Source organism: Crinia signifera, chromosome 3 (genome assembly GCF_055691185.1).
Source record: "Crinia signifera chromosome 3, ASM5569118v1, whole genome shotgun sequence".
Lineage (NCBI taxonomy): Eukaryota > Metazoa > Chordata > Amphibia > Anura > Myobatrachidae > Crinia > Crinia signifera.
The window spans coordinates 6,500,943-6,523,614 of record NC_139219.1 but is presented as its reverse complement, the minus strand read 5'-3'; the positions used below and the strand labels follow the sequence as shown (position 1 = coordinate 6,523,614).

Genomic DNA, 22,672 nt, shown 5'->3' with positions numbered 1-22,672 from the left:
GAGACCGGCTTAGCGCGCGTACCCTGCGGGGAGACCGGCTTAGCGCGCGTACCCTGCGGGGAGACCGGCTTAGCGCGCGTACCCTGCGGGGAGACCGGCTTAGCGCGCGTACCCTGCGGGGAGACTGGCATAGCGCACGTGGGGCAGGTGTAAAACCCCACCCAAATCTAATTATCTCTGCACATGTTACACCTGCCTCACCTGGAAAATGGGGTTTTTAAAACCACTTTGCGCTGCTAGTGGATATGTTTAGTAAGAATACCACTGGACAGATTGATACTGGACACACTGTTGAACATATAAAATTGTTTATAGATGAAATAAATCAAAAATACATGGTGGTATTCTTACTAAACATATCCACTAGCAGCGCAAAGTGGTTTTAAAAACCCCATTTTCCATGTCTTGCATTCATATGAGCTCTAGTCAACTCATATAAAACCATCTGCAGCAGCAGTGGATTCGTTATACCAAGCTTTGTACATATGTACAATATATATTAGATTTTTGTATGTACAATATTTACTTTCCATCAACAGCGCCAGAATAACTGTGCAATATGTGTTGGCTCTGCCCCCACATATTTGCACACTCCCCCCCTTTTTTACCTGCCTCACCTGCAGTGCACATGGTTTTGTCCATCTAAGAAATATTTTGTCAGAAAGAGTGAACTAGAATAAGGGCCGCAGTTCCTGCTGGAGCCTGCTGAAAAATAGCACTGCATATAGGTGTTTTGATTGGTTCATCTTCCTATGCTATGTACAGCGAGATGGGGCGGTTTCCCCGGTGCACCAGAAATAAGATATTACCGCTACCAGCTCACCTCATTGTGTTCCAGACAGCGCATCATCAGCTCACTGAGAATAACCATGCCGGTTCTGCCAACACCCGCACTGCAATGCACCAACACCGGAGGGTTCCAGTGACTGCTGCTGTCCAGCATGCTATTGGCGTGCCGCCGCACCGACTGAATCTCCTCCAGATACGCTGTGAAATAGAACAGCCAATAAATACACACACACACACAGGAATCAGACTGCATGAGACAGGACGCGGCTGGCTGCGCGCTCACATAGAAAGCCTTGCACTTCCTCCGGGCAGCCGTGGTCTGGCCAGTCGGTGAACTGCAGATGCCACACGGTCCTCTCCTGACCAGATAACAGATGTTTGATCTTCAGCCCAGTGGTTGCATAGCAACCGGAATCTGTGCGGAAATTGGTCGTTACTTTATATTTCCCATAAGTAGCGGAATTATGTCTGGATCCTAACTTGGGCCAATAACGGTGACTCTTGGCTCGTCCGTCCTCCTGTGAAATGCAGAAATATAGGTTCAGCGCTGCAGAATATGTGTGCGCTATATAATAACTGGTAATAATAATCTCTGTACAGCGCTGCAGAATGTGTGTGCACTATATAATAACTGGTAATAATATTCTCTGTACAGCGCTGCGGAATATGTGTGCGCTATATAATAACTGGTAATAATATTCTCTGTACAGCGCTGCGGAATATGTGTGCGCTATATAATAACTGGTAATAATAGTCTCTGTACAGCGCTGTGGAATATGTGTGCGCTATATAATAACTGGTAATAATAGTCTCTGTACAGCGCTGCGGAATATGTGTGCGCTATATAATAACTGGTAATAATAGTCTCTGTACAGCGCTGTGGAATATGTGTGCGCTATATAATAACTGGTAATAATAGTCTCTGTACAGTGCTGCGGAATATGTGTGCGCTATATAATAACTGGTAATAATATTCTCTGTACAGCGCTGCGGAATATGTGTGCGCTATATAATAACTGGTAATATACAGTACAGCGCTGCGGAATATGTGTGCGCTATATAATAACTGGTAATAATAGTCTCTGTACAGCGCTGTGGAATATGTGTGCGCTATATAATAACTGGTAATATACTGTACAGCGCTGCGGAATATGTGTGCGCTATATAATAACTGGTAATAATATTCTCTGTACAGCGCTGTGGAATATGCGTGCGCTACAGTATATAATAACTGGTAATAATATTCTCTGTACAGTGCTGTGGAATATGTGTGCACTATTTAAATACTGTAACTGGTAATAATAGTCTCTGTACAGCGCTGTGGAATATGTGCACGCTATATAATAACTGGTAATGATATTCTCTGTACAGTGCTGCGGAATATGTGTGCACTATATAATAACTGGTAATATTCTCTGTACAGTGCTGCGGAATATGTGTGCACTATATAATAACTGGTAATAATATTCTCTGTACAGCTCTGCGGTATATGTGTGCGCTATATAAATAACTGGTAATAATAGTCTCTGTACAGCACTGCAGAATATGTGTGCGCTATATAATAACTGGTAATAATAGTCTCTGTACAGCACTGCAGAATATGTGTGCGCTATATAATAACTGGAAATAATAGTCTCTGTACAGTGCTGCGGAATATGTGTGCGCTATATAATAACTGGTAATAATAGTCTCTGTACAGCGCTGTGGAATATGTGTGCGCTATATAATAACTGGTAATAATAGTCTCTGTGCAGCGCTGTGGAATATGTGTGCGCTCTATAAATAACTGGTAATAATAGTCTCTGTACAGCGCTGCGGAATATGTGTGCGCTATATAATAACTGGTAATAATATTCTCTGTACAGCGCTGCGGAATATGTGTGCGCTATATAATAACTGGTAATAATAATCTCTGTACAGCGCTGCGGAATATGTGTGCGCTATATAAATAACTGGTAATAATATTCTCTGTACAGCGCTGCAGAATATGTGTGTGCTATATAAATAACTGGTAATAATAGTCTCTGTACAGCGCTGCGGAATATGTGTGCGCTATATAATAACTGGTAATAATAGTCTCTGTACAGCGCTGCGGAATATGTGTGCGCTATATAATAACTGGTAATAATAGTCTCTGTACAGCGCTGCGGAATATGTGTGCTCTATATAATAACTGGTAATAATATTCTCTGTACAGCGCTGTGGAATATGTGTGTGCTATATAATAACTGGTAATAATAGTCTCTGTACAGCGCTGCAGAATATGTGTGCTCTATATAATAACTGGTAATAATATTCTCTGTACAACGCTGTGGAATATGTGTGCGCTATATAATAACTGGTAATGATTGTCTCTGTACAGCGCTGCAGAATATGTGTGCGCTATATAATAACTGGTAATAATAATCTCTGTACAGCGCTGTGGAATATGTGTGCACTATATAATAACTGGTAATAATATTCTCTGTACAGCGCTGCGGAATATGTGTGCGCTATATAATAACTGGTAATAATATTCTCTGTACAGCGTTGCGGAATATGTGTGCGATATATAAATAACTGGTAATAATATTCTCTGTACAGCGCTGTGGAATATGTGTGCACTATATAATAACTGGGAATAATATTCTCTGTACAGCGCTGTGGAATATGTGTGCGCGGTACTCTTTACCTAGCACGGCGCCCACGATTTTGATCGTGGGCATCGTAGGTAAAAAAATCGCGGGCATCTCGGCCATTGAATGCACTAAAAATCGGGTGCGACGCGACCGACGCGATGCCCGCGATTTCCCATAGGGAACAATGTTAAATTTCTCAATTGACCCGATTTTACTGTTCAATGCCTCAATTGACACGATTTTTCCATAGGAAACAATGTTTAGTGGCCCACAGAGGCCAAATAGGCACCCTGAAGTGTGAAATGGCCCCCGCAATTGTTAACGCCACCCCACGATCAACGTGAACCCGAAGCGTGGCGAGCGCAGCGAGCCCGCGAGGGGCGGCGGTACGCGTCCTACGACCTTTTCCTACCCCCACTATCCACGTCGGCGTGGAGTTGAGAATAGAATAGTGTGGCGAGCGCAGCGAGGCGAGGGGACGCGGATACCTTCACAGGTAAACGCGTCCCTCCGCAGGCTTCACAGGTATCCGCGTCCGCTCGCCACGCTTCGGGCTCGGTGGCTCGCTGCGCTCGCCACACTATTCTATTCTCAACTCCACGCCGACGTGGATAGTGGGGGTATGAAAAGGTCGTAGGACGCGTACCGCCGCCCCTCGCGGGCTCGCTGCGCTCGCCACGCTTCGGGTTCACGTTGATCGTGGGGTGGCGTTAACAATTGTGGGGGCCATTTCACACTTCTGGGTGGCTATTTGGCCTCTGTGGGCCATTTAACATTGATTCCTATGGAAAAATCGTGTCAATTAAGGCATTGAACAGTAAAAATCGGGTCAATTGAGAAATTTAACATTGGTCCCTATGGGAAATTGCGGGCATCGCGTCGGTCGCGTCGCACCCGATTTTTTAGTGCATTCAATTCCCGCGATGACCGCGATGGGCGCCGTGCTAGGTAAAGAGTACCGTGTGCGCTATATAAATAACTGGTAATAATCTCTGTACAGCGCTGCGGAATATATGTGCGCTATGTAATAACTGGTAAGAATAGTCTCTGTACAGCGCTGCTGTATATGTGTGCGCTATATAAATAACGGTTATTAATAATAAGTACGTTGCTCACATACACCCACAGCGGTGCTGAGCAGAAGCGGGTATAGAGGTGGATCGGTATAGGAAGGGTATCCGTATAATAGGATCAATAGTGTCTAGATAAAAAGTCAATGGGAGTAATTAAAATTCCTTTGAAACGGGGAGGATGGGGCCCTGTTCCGGTGGTTGGGGGACTTTTCCGGTGGTTGGGGGACTGTTCCGGTGGTTGGGGGACTGTTCCGGTGGTTGGGGGACTGTTCCGGTGGTTGGGGGACTGCGCATGGTCTATTATACACATGTACAGGTCCCATTTGTGAACGGCTTTGGCGACTTGCATAGTCGCTGAGCCATTCACAAGGATGGGGGTGGCTGGGGATGGACAGTGGCTGTCATTATTTTCTACCAATAGAACACGGTGTGGCCAGGATCGCCAGAGACACCGAGGCCGGACTATCCTATGTATTATACAGTTATAATTAGACTTGGTGCAGCTGGTTCACCCAGCTAGGTTATTGCCACATGGGCACCACGTACGAGCTGGGTAGACCACATAATGCTGACACAGCTTGTATCCTGTAACAGCGATGCACTTTGTGTAGATGAGACAACATTCAGGTTTCCTGGCAGAACATCACATAACTGGATAACGCACAGAAGAAAAGACAGAGCGAGTCTGAGGAAATGACCCGGCGCCCATTGTACAGCTACAGAGGCCGCAGGCGGCTGATATTATACGGGCAGCTCCCTCACAGAGCGCGGTTCCCAGCTGGCAGTGGGATCAGCCCTGTGTTATACTTGGCACGCCATCAAACGATGGTGACTCTCATTGCCAATGGGGGAATGTGGGGCCGGTCACTGCGCCAGTAATGGGACAAGTACACAGCGAGGAAACATGGAGGCCGGACCACGCAGCTCTCAGAAAATGCCCATGATGCATTTCTCCAACCACTCCCCATAAACTCCCTGTGAGCACCTCCAAACAGCCCCTTCCTTTCTAATCACTCAAATTAGCGGGATGGCGGCAGCACCTTCGCGTGCAGAGGTGTCCGCGTCCTTTCACGTCTTCTATTCACATCATGACGTAGTAGCGCCGGGAATCATTTTGTGACGGTTTCCATTAAATAGCATCTGATTTGCAAAATGGAGCAAACAGGACACACAAGCAGCTTCTACCCGTACACTGTAATGTAGCGTTCCATATGTACCCACAGACGCAGTCATACACTGAATGTAGGGGTGCCACGTATTTTAATCAGCAGAAGCTGCTTGGGTGCCATATTTGCTCTGTTCTGCGAATAAGTCGCTATTTAATGTAAAAAGTCACAAAAGAGATGCCCGGTGCTACAGAACCACAGAGCTCACGTGGCATGTGTATGTGGACACATCTGAATGCGCATTGCGATTGGAGGACATGCACGATTTGCCGATAATCCTCCCGTCGTGTACAAACATGAATTAGGCCTCATCTCCAAAGCCAGACAGAGAATAAGCAAATGTCGGTATCGCAGAAGCCCATTCAGAGGACACCGATGACCTTTATACCAAATACCGATAATTACTTGAAAAATGAATTAGTTCATAAATAAAATAAATGTCCAACGGTTGAGCGGACGCGTTGGGTTCCGCAGACGGCAGAGATTCTGGGTTTAAATATAAAATATTCCCTCGCTGTTACTCTTACAAATCTTTTATACAGAATTTGCTAAGATGATGATGGGGGGGGATTTCCGATCCCACCCCGGGGAGGGAAATGTTTTTTTCCGGGCACACATTTGCGTTATACACTACATTACTATAGGTAGGCCACCAACGAGGCGGGGGTTCATCTCCCAGCACCGCCTCAGGCCCTGCCTCCAGTGACATATTATACCGGGTGGGGATCGCGGTGTAAAAGGGGTCACAAGCCGGGGATAAAATCCTGGGTGTGACCCAGCTTGTAGGTGTTAAAGGGGTAATAAACATGCGCTTCCAAAGGATTTTATTGCTGTATATTTACATGAGATTTCTGGGTTCTAGATACAATGTGAAATCCGGTCAACCATTTAAAGTTTGACCTTTTTTACCTATAGACCTGGACCCTGGCGATCCTTTACACCATAACCATAGAATGCGCCCTGTGGTAACTATGGAACCCCTGGGGTAACTATGGAACCCCTGGGGTAACTATGGATGCTACATGTACAGTAATACCAGTAAGGCGGTGAAGGACGGATGCCTGTATAACGGACTCACCTCCTCTGTGGTCAGCATGGCGATCACATTCACCCCCTGCTCCCACACCATCTGCCAGAAGTCATGGAACGTGTGGGGCAGGGGGCCCTGGGTGGCTATGTAATGCCATTCCTTGTCCCCGACAGCCACCTGCATTACACAAATAGGCAACATTCAAATCACAGTCAGGAAGCCATATTGCGCTTGTTATACCGGAAAATATTATATTTCCTTTTACTAGGAATGAGTGACATCACCTGTGCCTCAGTGAGGTAATTTGCTCCTAGTGAATTCACATAATGAGCCCACACAAAATGGCTGCCTCCACCTCTACGGAATAAAATGGCTACCTCCACCATTGAGGCACAAAATGGCTGCAGACAAGTTCAGGTACTCATTATACCATTTCTTACCTTTATGTGAGACGCATTGATGTAACCGGTGTGATTTTCTTTGGTGGGGACAAGCTCTACCCGGTTTTCTTCATAAGGGAAAACCTCACGGACCCTGTTGCGCTCTACGTTCTCCGGCAAAGTTGCGGTGGTGAAAACGCCATCTGCCTTTATCTTTGGAATTTGCTCGTACTCCGTAAATACCATTCCCTCCTCCAGCTTCCTTGCCAGCGCCTTGCACTACGAGAGAAAACCCACATTCAGACACAGTAGCCCCACGGAAACCTGACAGACAGAGGTGGCTGCATAACGCGTTGGCGCTTTTACCAGTATAACTCTATGGCCTTACCAGTCCACATTAATGTACGTGCCATCTCTCTGCATTGGCATTAAGAGGCGGGAATCTGCAGGGTGCAAAGGTCAGGACGTTCCGAACTTTTACCCAACTAGCAGCAAAAGCTTCTTATATTAATATGTAGCTCTGATTAACCTTATTTATGGGATAAGCCAATCAGTTGCCGTAAAACTACACATCCCAGAATGCCCTGCCACCGTTTTGCTATTTAACCATGCTGATACTGCGGCATGCTGGGGTGTGTAGTTCAAGAACACCTGCAGGGCCTCGTATTGTCCATTCCTGGTTTAAATACACGACGAGGACTTAATTAGTGTCCTAGCTGTGTTCCTCCTTTGTGTGTTGGCGCCACAGGTCTGAGTACACACTAGACAACATCTTGGACTATTTGTCGTATTCAGCTGTATTGGAACAATCGTCCTGGGTGTATACGCTGTACCCGCATTCACATGCACCGTCACATGCTGCCCGCATGAGCTCAGGTGCGTGTATGCCCAGCTGTAGGCGCCACAATCCATATACAAAAAAAGGACACCTCTAAAATTGAGGACCAATGAAAACTCGTTAATGAGTTGGTCAGATGCGAAGACGGACACTATGGCAGACGCTAATGCGCTGCGCCCTCCTTCCCCTGACTGTATTAGCGCAGAGGTTACCCTCACACAAGGAAACAGACAATGCTGGGCACAAAACCATCTTACCCGCTCATCCATTGGCACAATCATCGTGCCATCCTGCCTGTCCTCCGGCACAGGAATCCTGGAAACAGAGAGCCCATTCAGGGCTGCCAACATCAGGGGTCTCTTCTGCGCCTCCAGTGCTGCCATCTCCTGCTTTTGTAAATTCTTCTGGCAAGAAAGGACAAGTTTGCATCTGTGTTAGCTGTGCCAGCGAGTGCTGGAATGTGATTAATCCTAGAACCAACAACTGCCAAGCCAAGGAATGCTGACAATTGTACCCAGGATACACAGAGGCTGCACGGAAACCCGCTCACAACATCTGCTGATGACTCGGGTGCGCGGGAAGTGCAGCCCGCGCCCGCTGCCCACCTTACCTTTACACTACTGCGGGATACTGCCGGACTACAAGTCCCAGCATGACCTGCCAGACACATTTGTGGTCAATGCATGTTTCATCACGCAGCTGAGCACGCCATAAGCCTGTGTTATACACATTGGGCAGAGGGCATAGACGGGGCACAGAGGGCAGTATGCCAATATATATTGCCAGGTTGCTGGCCAGTGACTCAGTGGTAACGCAGCTTCACTATAATTAGGAAATAAATGCTGTGACTTGGAATTAAGGGAAGTTGTATCAAATTTGATTGGTTCCTACATGTGACTTCTCCACTCTTTACACCGCTTGATCCATCTCCCCCCAAGTTTGCATTAAAGTGTAATGAATGATCCGCGTCATACTTCTATACACCTGTCTACTCACCCTCATCATGATTTCCCTTTCCACAATGGCGTCCTCTGAAGAAAACATCTCCGAGACCGGTCTCTCCTTCACCGGTTCCCTCTTGACCCTCTCCTTCACGCTGGTAAGGTCAGGCTCGGAGATGGATGGCCCCAGGGAAGTCCCGTTTATGGCCGGTTGGTCATTTCTGGACATGCACAGTGTTTGGGAAGGCCGGGAGCTCATCGCCTTCGCCCTCGCTATGGCGGCAGATATACTAGACGAGTCGTGTCGCAAAGCCCCATTGCTGATGCTTTTCCTGGGGCCTGGGTATTCTGGTGGTGGCTTATTTGGTATCCGAGCCAATGCGGCCTGCAGCTGGGCACTGTAGGAAATTCCCGGGAGGAATGGCGTATGTTGCGAAGGCTTGTGCGAGTCGTCTTCCTCATCGCTGTCGCTGCTGTGGATCAGCATGGTAGCATCGGAAATGTTCTTCTTGTGGTGGTACATCGGGAGCTGCTGAACTTCCGGAGCCTTCGCCATGGATTCCTCCGTGTGCAGCTGCTCTCTCAAGGTGTTCCTCCGCGGTAGTGGGGCATTTAGCGACTTTAAAGCCATAACTTCCATACCACGCACCATATTGTTCATGACTTCAAAGCTATGGCGCTTGTTAATGACTGGATGGTGCTTGTGGGTTTTCAGCGGCTCGCTGACCTCCTGCAGGGACTGGCGGACCACCGGAGCGCTGTCTTCTTGGAAAGTTTTCACCGACTGTTGCACTTTTCTGGTCACTAGATCTGGGCTACTGCTGCTGACACGTTTGTGGCGATGGCTTGCGAGGTCTGGGGTGCTGCTAGCCGGCCGTGGGGGTGGGTAAGGCGGTGGAGGTCGAGATAAGAAGTTTCTGAACATGTGGGCAGCACTAAAGGTTTGTGGTGGAACGTTGGCTAGCTCCGGGGTGCTGACCGTGTGGGAAATGGCCTTGGCCTTGCTATAAGATTGTTTTGACGGCGGTATCTGCTCAGGCGGATTCATTGGTTTATTGCCAAAAGAAGGCTGAGGTCCATAAGAGGCCATGTAAGGAGGTCTCTCCTGGATCTCAGGTTGGCTGTACACCAAGTTCTCCCGATGCCTGTAAGCATGCGTATTCCCAATATTGAGGTTCCGTAAAGACTGGCTCTGACTGTCCTGGGAGTAAACGTTCCTGTTCATTTGTCGCATCACAGTCTCGTAGTCCGGCGTTTGCCGATAGGAAGGGACAATGATGGCGCTATGTCTACATTTGGGAATATAATCGGACCTCATGATGTCATTGCCGGTGATGCTGAGGTTGGAGGACATGGGGGAAGCCTGGATGAAGTTCTGCGAATGGTTTAGAGAATTCATGCTATGGGTGCTGGACACGCTACCATTGGGCAAAGTTCCGTTCATAAAATTCAGTTCCATGTATCTGTCCAGACTGCTCTGAGAGCGGAAATTAAAGGTGTCCTCGCTCATGTGGAAGATGCTGTCTGGAACATAAATAGAAGACGTTGGAATAATGGGAAAGTCAAAACACTAAGCCCCAAGGGGTAAATTTACTAAGATGGGCGTTCTCTTGATTACGGGATGTTTCCCATAGCAACCAATCAGATTCTACTTTATATAGCACCTTTTAGAAGAGAATAGATATAATCTGATTGGTTGCCCATAGCAACATCACATTTTCAAGCTTAGTAAATTTATCCCCAAAGAGACCAATTTTCATAAAACCGGAGAAGAAATGGTTTAGAAGACTCAGGGTTTGGGGGCTCGTATGGCTGACGGCACATTACCAATAACCAATAGGAAGCAGCTACATAGAGGACATTTCTGTGACACCACCTCGGTATCTATTAACCAGATGCGACCTCTTAATGATTCTGATACATGGTTTCACCACAACCCCATGTGATACTGCTGTGCTGCGGGCAATGGCTAGTGCAGAGGACACAAGATAACACAGCCAATCACACAGGGCCAGATGTATCAAGCGTTGAAAAGTGATCAAATGGAGAGTGATAAACAGTCAGCTCCTACATGACATGTTACAGGCCGAGTTTGAAAAATGGCAGTTAGGAGCTGATTGGCTGGCTGTTTATCACTCTTCATTTTATCACTTTTCAACGCTTTGTACATCTGGCCCACAATGAGCCAGACACGGGGATTATAGAATAGGTTACATTAAACTGGAGCTCCGACAAGGACAGACCATTATTAGTACAGCACCGAGTATTTCATTGATAACGGCTGTTCAACCCTTTCAGTGCCAACGATGCTGTGAGAGATGCTGAAAATATCCACTAAAAATGCCAGCGTCGCTCACAGCTTTTTTTGGTGCAATATTTAACTAAACTTGAAACGATGAATTGATTTGGCTGGATGTGTATTTATTTATACCAAAAGAACGGTCGCCGTGAGCTGCCATTTTGAACGGATATTTTGAAGATTGCTCACAGCAATGTTGACTCTCCAAGGGGTAATCGCCACCTTTCTGTAATAAAATCATCACATTTACATGTTCAGGATAATGCAATAAAAAGAAAGTATTAATGATACTGCACCTACCTTCGGAGATGTACGTCTCGGTTCCCTGGATGTGCCTGGGGGTTAATATAGAAGATGGCTGTCTAGACTGGGGAAAAGGAAACATACGATACATTACTCAGGCTGGGGGGAGAGGGCGCGGGATGGGAACACAGACACCCCACACACACTAGTAGAGGTGTCGGGAGGGACGAGGGGTCAGGAAGGGATTGGGTTACTGATAGTCTTACCTTGGAGGACCTGCTCCACGCGTGTTGTCGCCTGACGGTGGGCGGCGTGTTCTGCGGTCTGCAAAACAGAAGCAAATAACCATCAAAATAAACTGAAAAGGGCAGAAAATAAAACATGCTACATAAAATAATGCAAAAATTACTGAAGATTTCCCAGAGGAAATACAAAGTTAATGTAAATACGGCCAACTCCAAAAACATTCTGTGGAGCCCATTTATCAATTCCTTGTTGTTCTTTTCCTATCGCCCCCATCCCGCCGCCCCCATGTCCCCTATACTGCGATACAAACGGAGCGCCATCAGCAACATTACAGCCGGGACAGACATATGATGCTTAAAGTCGCTGTGAGGTGCAAAAGTAAACATTCGATTGGTTGGAGACGGGTGCAACGCTCTGGCTGGCATTAATCACATACGGCAACGCTGCAATACTGCGCACGAGGAACGCCCATCACTTACTCTGTGCAGATTTTGTTGACTTTGTAGAATTTCAGGCGAGCAGCGAACAGACGAGATATATATTTACTATTCTCCATGTCGTCCTGTAGAGGAGACAGAACAAACGGTCATCAGTAGGAAGCGAAACACAATCAGACAACTTTCAGTTGTTGCAAATTACAATAGGTACAAAAAAACGACAGAAATCCTTGAACAATGTTCTACAGAAGACGTCTTCCCACACTAGCGCTTTCCTTGTTTTCCTTTGTTTAATTAGAACAACACTAATGATTTTTAACTGCAGTTCTCAAGTGCTACCAGCCGGCCATGTTTTCTGGATTCCAGTTGTTCTAGTTAGCTAGTGTAAAGTGACTACATCATTTCAGGGACAGGAGAATGTACAAATGCGCAATCATACGCTATCGCTCACATCAAATCGGCGGTCATGCCTTACTACGGGGATTTCTAGGTTTCCTATGATCGTGTCCATTCTGGATACCCAGCGAGTGAGTTCGGTCACCGGACGGACACAGGTCTTACACTGAGTCCAACCATATCCTCTGCTGTTGTACGCTTGTCTGAGCAGGGCCCCTCTCCCCCTCCTTTACATACCTGTGCTCACTGTAATTATGGTACGCAGTCATTAGATCTACACAGTCTAGGTCAACAGTCATATGGTCGAGATGAGCAAAAGGTCAACGTGATTTCAAAAAAATAAATAATTGAGCCGACACGTGTTGACAGACAGTATTTCATACCCTACCATCCACTACGATGCAGTGGCAGAATATAACAGTGCCCACATCATGGCAAGGAGACGTGGTACAATTATAGTGTCCATACCAACCTATGTCGACATAGACATGAAAAACTCATGTTGACCTTTGACCCCGTTGAACCTTTTGACCCTGCCAACCTTATGTACACCTAGACATTGTGGGTCTATTATACCATAACCTTAATGACGAACTGCGGGATTACGGCCAAAAGGTGGCGCTGTCGGGGAATATACGAGTTTTATCCGGCAGATCGCATTCATAACACAAGCGCCCAGAATCAGAGGACGCCCAAACCAGTTCATTTAATGATACAGTATCCGCTGGAGCAGGAAGACCACGGTATATATCAGAGAATGTCACCGGTACAGGAACGTGATCACATATAAGACCGCCATCATTTAACCTATGGCCATTTGCATAACAGCCGGAGGAGCGTCGGGGGTTCCGCACGTACCGTGTGAAAGAGCGCGCTCTCTTCCTTCTTGTTCAGCTCTAGAACAATGGCAGACTTGTTGTGCGTGATATTCCCGATGTCGTTCCACCTGTAGACAAGATCTCAGGTCAGCTCACATTCCAGCGTCACCGCAGAGATATCGGCACCCTCCCAGCCGGTAGCGCTCTCCACGCTGAGCGCCACTAGCGTTTCCGCTCTACCAGACCACGTGGGTAGACCTGGCGTGTGCATACAGTAAGTACCAAGGCAAGGACGATACAACCACCAGGATGGTTACTATTAAACGGTTATTGGTCTATTACGCAGCACATCACAGAGGGTATCGTCAGCTGGGACACAAGAGCGAATGAACCTCTAGAGTCCATACGGCGTTGATAGGTTGGAAAGAGTTTTATGAAGGGTGGAACGACCACGTCCCATCCTTCATAAGCATAAACCAGGTTGCTAGCAATATCGCTAGGATTCATGGCAGCACATAACACCTTGCGTCCCTCGCTAACGACCGTGTAAGTGGGCAGTGACCTATACACAGTGTGATGTAAGAGATTTGTCGTTATCATGCCGACATCGCACCAGCGCGTGCTCAGGTTAAGTCAGAGCCCAATTAACCCACCAGCATAGTTCTGGGAGGAAACCACAGTACACCGAAGAACATACAAACTCCACACAGGAGACCTTGGGGTGAATCGAGCCCAGTACTGTCTTAGCATTGGATATACACATAACCCCCCATGCCATTCTAGGAACTGATGATGTGACTGGTCCAAAAGAAACCAATCAGCATCTGTCATTTTAAAGAAGGCATTAGATACATGGAGGGAAGAAGCTGATTGGTTGGTAGGGGAACTGCTCCACTCTCTCCCTCCCTCCATTTCTTGATGCATCTCTCCCAATATATGAAAAGTACGATGAGGCAGGTTTATAAACAGCCTCCAGTAAATCCGTGTAGGCTGCCGCCCAGGCTCTCATCGCGGCAGAAACAATGGTTCCTGTATGTAACAATACACCACACTGTGCACTCACACTACGTGCTGCAATAATGACACCGTGTCTGTGACTGTCCCCAGGCCGCCTGGCAAACTTCTCTTATACGTGCGCATAACATAGAGACATAGAATGTGACGGCGGATAAGACCCATCGGCCTATCTCGTCTGCCCCATCTCCAGGTGTGCCGCATCCACAACGTTATCTCGGATCAGACGGACCTACTCCCCGCTCCTTCCCATATGCTTTAGGTCTTGTTTCATAGAATTACGGCTGGTGCTATTCTAATTTTGTAGTGTCGGGCCAGCCGCAGGCCGCCGCTGCATCTCCCCTGCCTTTACCTGTAACAGGCTGTTGCTTTCCCCAGACTGTCTCCGGTGAATATCCCCATGAAGAAGATATGGAGGGTGATGTCATTTCCATGGCTGTCCTGCAAATCGAAAAAAATGTTAGCAGGTATTAGTGTAAGGGAATGGCGGCGTTACTATGGAGACGCAAGACTACGCTGTAATGCAGAATAGCCCCAGTAACAAGACCATGGGCGTCACAGACTCCTGCGCTCTCTGAGAAAACACATTTTCCTTAAATCCGTGTTTATCCAGCAAAGCATTTACAGCCAGCGCCTGGTCTCTCCGTCTGACATGGTCAAAATGCCGACATTTAAAATGTCGACAGGTCAAAACATCGAAATTCGTTTTTCATAATTTTTTCTTTGAAACCGACTTGTTCTAACTTCATGATCCAAGTGGGCAGAGTTAGATTACCATGCCCAAAGTCGGTATTTTGACTGTAGGTAATCCTACTGAACCCTGCATACACAGACCGACCATCCCACAATGCAGATTTTGGGAAGGGGATAGTACTGTACCTTCACATGGAAGCACTCCTGCCCGTACCCATCCAGGACTTCCACTTCTTTTATGTAGTGGATTTCAGCCTCTTCTGGTGGCATTCCGCTGCAATACAGAAAGTACAGCGTCAGCCTGCAGGGCATACACAGTAGAGGCGGGTTACAGTACCGCAGGGCATACACAGTAGAGGCGGGTTACAGTACCGCAGGGTGTACACAGGCGAGGGTTACAGTACCGCAGGATGTACACAGGAGATGGTTACAGTACCGCAGGATGTACACAGGAGAGGGTTACAGTACCGCAGGGTGTACACAGGAGAGGGTTACAGTACCGCAGGGTGTACACAGGAGAGGGTTACAGTACCGCAGGATGTACACAGGAGAGGGTTACAGTACCGCAGGATGTACACAGGAGATGGTTACAGTACCGCAGGATGTACACAGGAGAGGGTTACATTACCGCAGGGTGTACACAGGAGAGGGTTACAGTACCGCAGGGTGTATACAGGAGAGGGTTACATTACCACAGGGTGTACACAGGAGAGGGTTACATTACCGCAGGATGTACACAGGAGATGGTTACAGTACCGCAGGATGTACACAGGAGAGGGTTACAGTACCGCAGGGTGTACACAGGAGAGGTCTACAGTACTGCAAGGTGTACACAGGAGAGGGTTACATTACCGCAGGGTGTACACAGGAGAGGGTTTCAGTACCGCAGGGTGTACACAGGAGAGGGTTACATTACCGCAGAGTGTACACAGGAGAGGGTTACATTACCGCAGAGTGTACACAGGAGAGGGTTACATTACCGCAGAGTGTACACAGGAGAGGGTTACATTACCGCAGGGTGTACACAGGAGAGGGTTACATTACCGCAGGGTGTACACAGGGCATTTACATAATGCAGGGTGTACACAGGAGAGGGTTACATTACCGCAGAGTGTACACAGGAGAGGGTTACAGTACCGCAGGGTGTACACAGGGAGGGTTACATTACCGCAGGGTGTACACAGGAGAGGGTTACATTACCGCAGGGTGTACACAGGACAGCGTCATACCGCAGGGTGTACACAGGAGAGGGTTACATTACCGCAGGGTGTACACAGGACAGCGTCATACCGCAGGGTGTAAACAGGAGAGGGTTACATTACCGCAGAGTGTACACAGGAGAGGGTTACATTACCGCAGGGTGTACACAGGAGAGGGTTACATTACCGCAGGGTGTACACAGGAGAGGGTTACATTACCGCAGGGTGTACACAGGAGAGGGTTACATTACCGCAGAGTGTACACAGGAGAGGGTTACATTACCGCAGGGTGTACACAGGAGAGGGTTACATTACCGCAGGGCGTACACAGGAGAGGGTTACATTACCGCAGGGTGTACACAGGAGAGGGTTACATTACCGCAGGGTGTACACAGGAGAGGGTTACATTACCGCAGGGTGTACACAGGAGAGGGTTACATTACCGCAGGGTGTACACAGGAGAGGGTTACATTACCGCAGGGTGTACACAGGAGAGGGTTACATTACCGCAGGGTGTACACAGGAGAGGGTTACATTACTGCAGGGTGTACACAGGAGAGGGTTACATTACCGCAGGGTGTACACAGGAGAGGGTTACATTACCGCAGGGTGTACACAGGAGAGGGTTACATTACCGCAGGGTGTACACAGGAGAGGGTTACATTACCGCAGGATGTACACAGGAGAGGGTTACATTACCGCAGGGTGTACACAGGAGAGGGTTACATTACCGCAGGATGTACACAGGAGATGGTTACAGTACCGCAGGGTGTACACAGGAGAGGGTTACAGTACCGCAGGATGTACACAGGAGATGGTTACAGTACCGCAGGATGTACACAGGCGAGGGTTACAGTACCGCAGGGTGTACTCAGGAGAGGTCTACAGTACCGCAAGGTGTACACAGGACAGTGTCAGCCTGCGCACAGACTGCACCAGGACATCATATGTATCATCTGTGCTACATGCATTTGCCCAGGTCACAGCAACATGGCGACCCGGGCACACAGGAGAGGGTTACAGTACTGCAGGGTGCACACAGGAGAGGGTTACTGTATCACAGGGTGCACACAGGAGAGGGTTACTGTATCACAGGGTGCACACAGGAAAGGGTTACTGTATCACAGGGTGTACACAGGAGAGGGTTACATTACCGCAGGGTGTACACAGGAGAGGGTTACAGTACCGCAGGGTGTACACAGGAGAGGGTTACAGTACCGCAGGGTGTACACAGGAGAGGGTTACAGTACCGCAGGGTGTACACAGGAGAGGGTTACATTACCGCAGGGTGTACACAGGAGAGGGTAACATTACCGAAGGTTGTACACAGGGGAGGGTTACATTACCGCAGGGTGTACACAGGAGAGGGTTACATTACCGCAGGTTGTACACAGGGGAGGGTTACATTACCGCAGGGTGTACACAGGAGAGGGTTACATTACCGCAGGGTGTACACAGGAGAGGGTTATATTACCGCAGGGTGTACACAGGAGAGGGTTAAATTACCGCAGGGTGTACACAGGGAGGGTTACATTACCACAGGGTATATACAGGAGAGGGTTACATTACCGCAGGGTATATACAGGAGAGGGTTACATTACCGCAGGGTGTACACAGGAGAGGGTTACATTACCGCAGGGTGTACACAGGAGAGGGTTACATTACCGCAGGGTGTACACAGGAGAGGGTTACATTACCGCAGGGTGTACACAGGAGAGGGTTATATTACCGCAGGGTGTACACAGGAGAGGGTTACATTACCACAGGGTGTACATAGGGAGGGTTATATTACCGCAGGGTGTACACAGGAGAGGGTTACATTACCGCAGGGTGTACACAGGAGAGGGTTACATTACCGCAGGGTGTATACAGGACAGCGACATACCGCAGGGTGTACACAGGAGAGGGCTACATTACCACAGGGTGTACACAGGAGAGGGTTACATTACCACAGGGTGTACACAGGAGAGGTTTACATTACCGCAGGGTGTACACAGGGAGGGTTACATTACCACAGGGTGTACACAGGAGAGGGTTACATTACCGCAGGGTGTACACAGGAGAGGGTTACATTACCACAGGGTGTACACAGGAGAGGGTTACATTACCGCAGGGTGTACACAGGAGAGGGTTACATTACCGCAGGGTGTACACAGGAGAGGGTTATATTACCACAGGGTGTATACAGGAGAGGGTTACATTACGGCAGGGTGTATACAGGACAGCGTCATACCGCAGGGTGTACACAGGAGAGGGTTATATTACCGCAGGGTGTACACAGGACAGGGTTACATTACTGCAGGGTGTACACAGGAGAGGGTTACATTACCACAGGGTGTACACAGGAGAGGGTTACATTACCACAGGGTGTACACAGGAGAGGGTTACATTACCACAGGGTGTACACAGGAGAGGGTTACATTACCGCAGGGTGTACACAGGAGAGGGTTACATTACCACAGGGTGTATACAGGACATTTACATACTGCAGGGTGTACACAGGAGAGGGTTACAGTACCGCAGGGTGTACACAGGGAGGGTTACATTACCGCAGAGTGTACACAGGAGAGGGTTACATTACCGCAGGTTGTATACAGGAGAGGGTTACATTACCGCAGGGTGTATACAGGACAGCAATATTACACAGCGTGTATACAGACTTACAACAGTATTTATATAAAAGAGCGACAATATATTCAGGACACCACACACATGTATATAGGAGAACACCCTGCAACCACTTATATGGATATTAGCAGCCACAGATCATCTAGGACCACTCAGAAGTACGCGTGCCGCTCACAGCATTCAGTGTAACTTCCCGACAACACACAGGTAACCCCAATGAATAACCACGCAGTGCGCAGCCGCCATGAGAGAGCCAAACAAAATGGCCACAGCAGACTGCAGCATTCCATCAGCCCAATGGGCCGATGTTCCGGGGACTCTCTGCGTCAGGACTGATATAGTAACAGGAGACCATTGCGTCTCACCTCAGAGCCTTGCTTTCTAGCGCCACCTTGTGGTATAATTCCTCCAATAAAGCTTTGTCCTGGATCCAGCCCTGTAATGACACAATGAGAAGGTATAATAATCACTGCGGACGATTCTAGTCCAGCCATATTATTAACATAGGACGACTACACAAATCATAAAATATAGAATATAGATCTAGGCCTTGATCAAGACTCCTATTTGGCGATGAACCAGGGTGACCGCTGCGCAGCTACACAATTTATGATCGGAGCCGGTCGGACCAAAATCACTGTAACTGGTCATATAACAGGACAGCAGAAGCAGCGCAATCACATAAAGCATATTCATTACCCGAAGCGATAACTGACTAGTTCCGGATATCAGAGGTAATTGTTCCGGGAGAAGGATCACAATATCCCTCTCCATCCAGGTTTATCTCATAAGTAAACCATCGTATAATGCCATGTGAAGACGGTGAGGTGAAAGCCAATGAGGTCACACAGGGTGAGGAGCAGTAATGGCTGCCCCCTCGACTGTTACTTCCGATCACTTCTTACCTTCCAAGATGGAGGACCTAGGTTGGCACTATACCCACTAATACCTCCGTCCCTTCCCAATAGACACCCTTTGTACAGCAGGACCAGAAGACATACACAAGGCAGGAACATTCAGTGGTGCCATATTAGAATAATGACCACCACCTGGGAACCCAGAGATCCTGGACAGGTGGTGACACAGACACCACATGAGAATAATGACCGCCATCTGGGAACCCAGAGATCCTGGACAGGTGGTGACACTGAGACACCACATGAGAATAATGGCCGCCGTCAGAGAACCCAGAGACCCTGGATAGGTGGTGACACTGAGATACCACATGAGAATAATGGCCGCCGCCAGAGAACCCAGAGACCCTGGATAGGTGGTGACACTGAGATACCACATGAGAATAATAGCCGCCGCCATAGAACCCAGAGATCCTGGACAGGTGATGACACTGAGACACCACATGAGAATAATGGCCGCCGTCAGAGAACCCAGAGATCCTGGACAGGTGATGACACTGAGACACCACATGAGAATAATGACCGCCATCTGGGAACCCAGAGATCCTGGACAGGTGATGACACTGAGACACCACATGAGAATAATGACCGCCATCTGGGAACCCAGAGATTCTGGACAGGTGGTGACACTGAGACACCACATGAGAATAATGGCCGCCGCCAGAGAACCCAGAGATCCTGGACAGGTGGTGACAGAGACACCACATAAGAATAATGACCGCCGTCTGGGAACCCAGAGATCCTGGACAGGTGGTGACACTGAGACACCACATGAGAATAATGACCGCCATCTGGGAACCCAGAGATCCTGGACAGGTGGTGACACTGAGACACCACATAAGAATAATGACCGCCATCTGGGAACCCAGAGATCCTGGACAGGTGGTGACACTGAGACACCACATAAGAATAATGACCGCCATCTGGGAACCCAGAGATCCTGGACACGTGGTGACACTGAGACACCACATGAGAATAATGGCCGCCGCCAGAGAACCCAGAGTTCCTGGACAGGTGGTGACACTGAGACACCACAGTAGAATAATGGGCACCAACTGGGAACCCAGAGATCCTGGACAGGTAGTGACACTGAGACACCACATTAGAATAATGGCCGCCGTCTGGGAACCCAGAGATCCTGGACAGGTGGTGACACTGAGACACCACATTAGAATAATGGCCACCGTCTGGGGACCCAGAGATACTGGACAGGTGGTGACACTGAGACACCACATGAGAATAATGGCCGCCATATGGGGACCCAGAGATACTGGACAGGTGGTGACACAGACAAATGTGAACTAGGTAAGGTAACATATAGCTCTCCAACTGCTGTTGAACCACAAGCTCCAGCAAGCTTTACCTGTCGCAGTTTAACCTACTGCAATGTACATACTGTATACAGTAGCTTTTTCGCATTCCACAGTCTACCAGGGAATGCTGGGGCTTGTAGTACCACAGCAGCGCACACCTTGCGGGAGCCCTTCGCCTCTTTATCCTCATCCTGCCGGCATCACAGAAACCTCACCGCACTTCTCTATCAAGAATGAAATCTCCGCTTCAATAGCCCTGAATACATTTCTGAAGTTGTTCCAAGTGTGGCTGACAGATGAAGCAATAACACACACAGGGAGTGTAACACAACCAGACCACAGAGTGACAGAAGGCTTCGGAAAACAAGGCTCCGGGCCATGGGTATTGTGCTCAGCAAAGCTCCCCAGTCTTTCCCCTGGGGCTCTGTCACACAGGTATGTGTAAGGGAGAGGTAACTGGCGATACGCAGGAGGATACATGTCTGTACAACCCAAACACCTCCCGAATCGTGTCCTGAGCACCGGAGGACCTGACATAGGGCTGGATGCATCTAGATATAGATCACAATTGGTATACATGTCGCCCTCACCTGCGTACCGGCGCCTGTAGGAAGATGTACCTGCCGGAAGAGCTCTTTAGGGGTGGGATGCATCAATCTGTATCTCCGAAAATTACGCTTGTCAAATGATGTAGAATGCCATTTTCAGATGGCGTTACCCAATACAAGACTACGATCCAATGAGATCCCTCCCCAGCACCTCCCTCGGTGCAGACGGAATCTCAGCTGGAGAACTGTCCCTTGACATTATTCATGCATATGGCGTTAGTAACCGGCAATATGCAGACACTTCTTGCTGCATACCGGTGCATGGCATTGTGGGTGGCATTACGCCGGTGGTCCTCCTCAGGTCTCTTTCATCTGCTGCAGTGTTGTGAAACTATACATCCCAGCATGCCTTGCCATAGTTTTAGCATTCCCTAATAGCAAAACTGTGGCACGGCATGATGGGACGGACTTGTAGTTTCAGCTGGAGGGCCATAGTTTGGACATGCCTGCTCTAGGGTTTTGTTGGGAGCCTAGAACGTCCATATATAGGGAATATGGAGTGCAAGCTCTACTGGAACGGAATGGTCTCTGTACAGCGCTGTGGAATATGTGTGCGCTACTTTACATACCTGTAAATAAATGTATAAAAGCTGGACCTTCCTGTGGCCTGTATGGAAAAGCAGAGTATTATCTATCCCGGATTGGGGTGACGCCTGTGTCATGCAGCCCGAATGGTGTTTAGACAGATGGACACAATGTAACACAGGAGAAAGCAGGTTCCAAAACAGAGACGGCTTTGAACAATATTATCATTGTTTGTACAGCAGTGACCGCGTTCTCCAGCCGGAGACCGTCTCATACACAGTGATATACACAGGAGACAGACAGAGAGCGATAGCGAGACAGACAAACCGACAAGCAGAGAGCGAGACAGACAAACCGACAGACAGGCAGAGAGAGCGAGACAGACAAACCGACAAGCAGAGAGCGAGACAGACAAACCGACAGACAGGCATAGAGAGCGAGACAGACAAACCGACAGACAGGCAGAGAGAGCGAGACAGACAGACAGAGACAGGCAGAGAGAGC

The 22,672-nt window shown here is 48.4% G+C and overlaps 1 protein-coding gene across 3 annotated transcripts in view; it reads right to left on the bottom strand.

Moving 5' to 3' along the window:
• Positions 1–22,672, bottom strand: part of PTPN14 (protein tyrosine phosphatase non-receptor type 14) — a 116,642-nt gene that overhangs the window by 9,310 nt on the left and 84,660 nt on the right. For 2 of the 3 annotated variants that reach the window (XM_083175173.1, XM_083175172.1), the window contains exons 6-18: positions 19,174–19,244; positions 15,168–15,255; positions 14,641–14,729; positions 13,315–13,402; positions 12,103–12,185; positions 11,644–11,701; positions 11,435–11,501; positions 8,891–10,359; positions 8,152–8,298; positions 7,117–7,335; positions 6,725–6,853; positions 1,073–1,307; positions 824–987 (exon numbers count right to left, since the gene is read on the bottom strand). In XM_083175173.1, coding sequence (XP_083031299.1) covers positions 824–987; positions 1,073–1,307; positions 6,725–6,853; positions 7,117–7,335; positions 8,152–8,298; positions 8,891–10,359; positions 11,435–11,501; positions 11,644–11,701; positions 12,103–12,185; positions 13,315–13,402; positions 14,641–14,729; positions 15,168–15,255; positions 19,174–19,244 — 2,907 coding nt within the window. The remainder of the gene's footprint in view (positions 1–823; positions 988–1,072; positions 1,308–6,724; positions 6,854–7,116; positions 7,336–8,151; positions 8,299–8,890; positions 10,360–11,434; positions 11,502–11,643; positions 11,702–12,102; positions 12,186–13,314; positions 13,403–14,640; positions 14,730–15,167; positions 15,256–19,173; positions 19,245–22,672) is intronic. The other variant, XM_083175174.1, reaches the window with a different exon arrangement.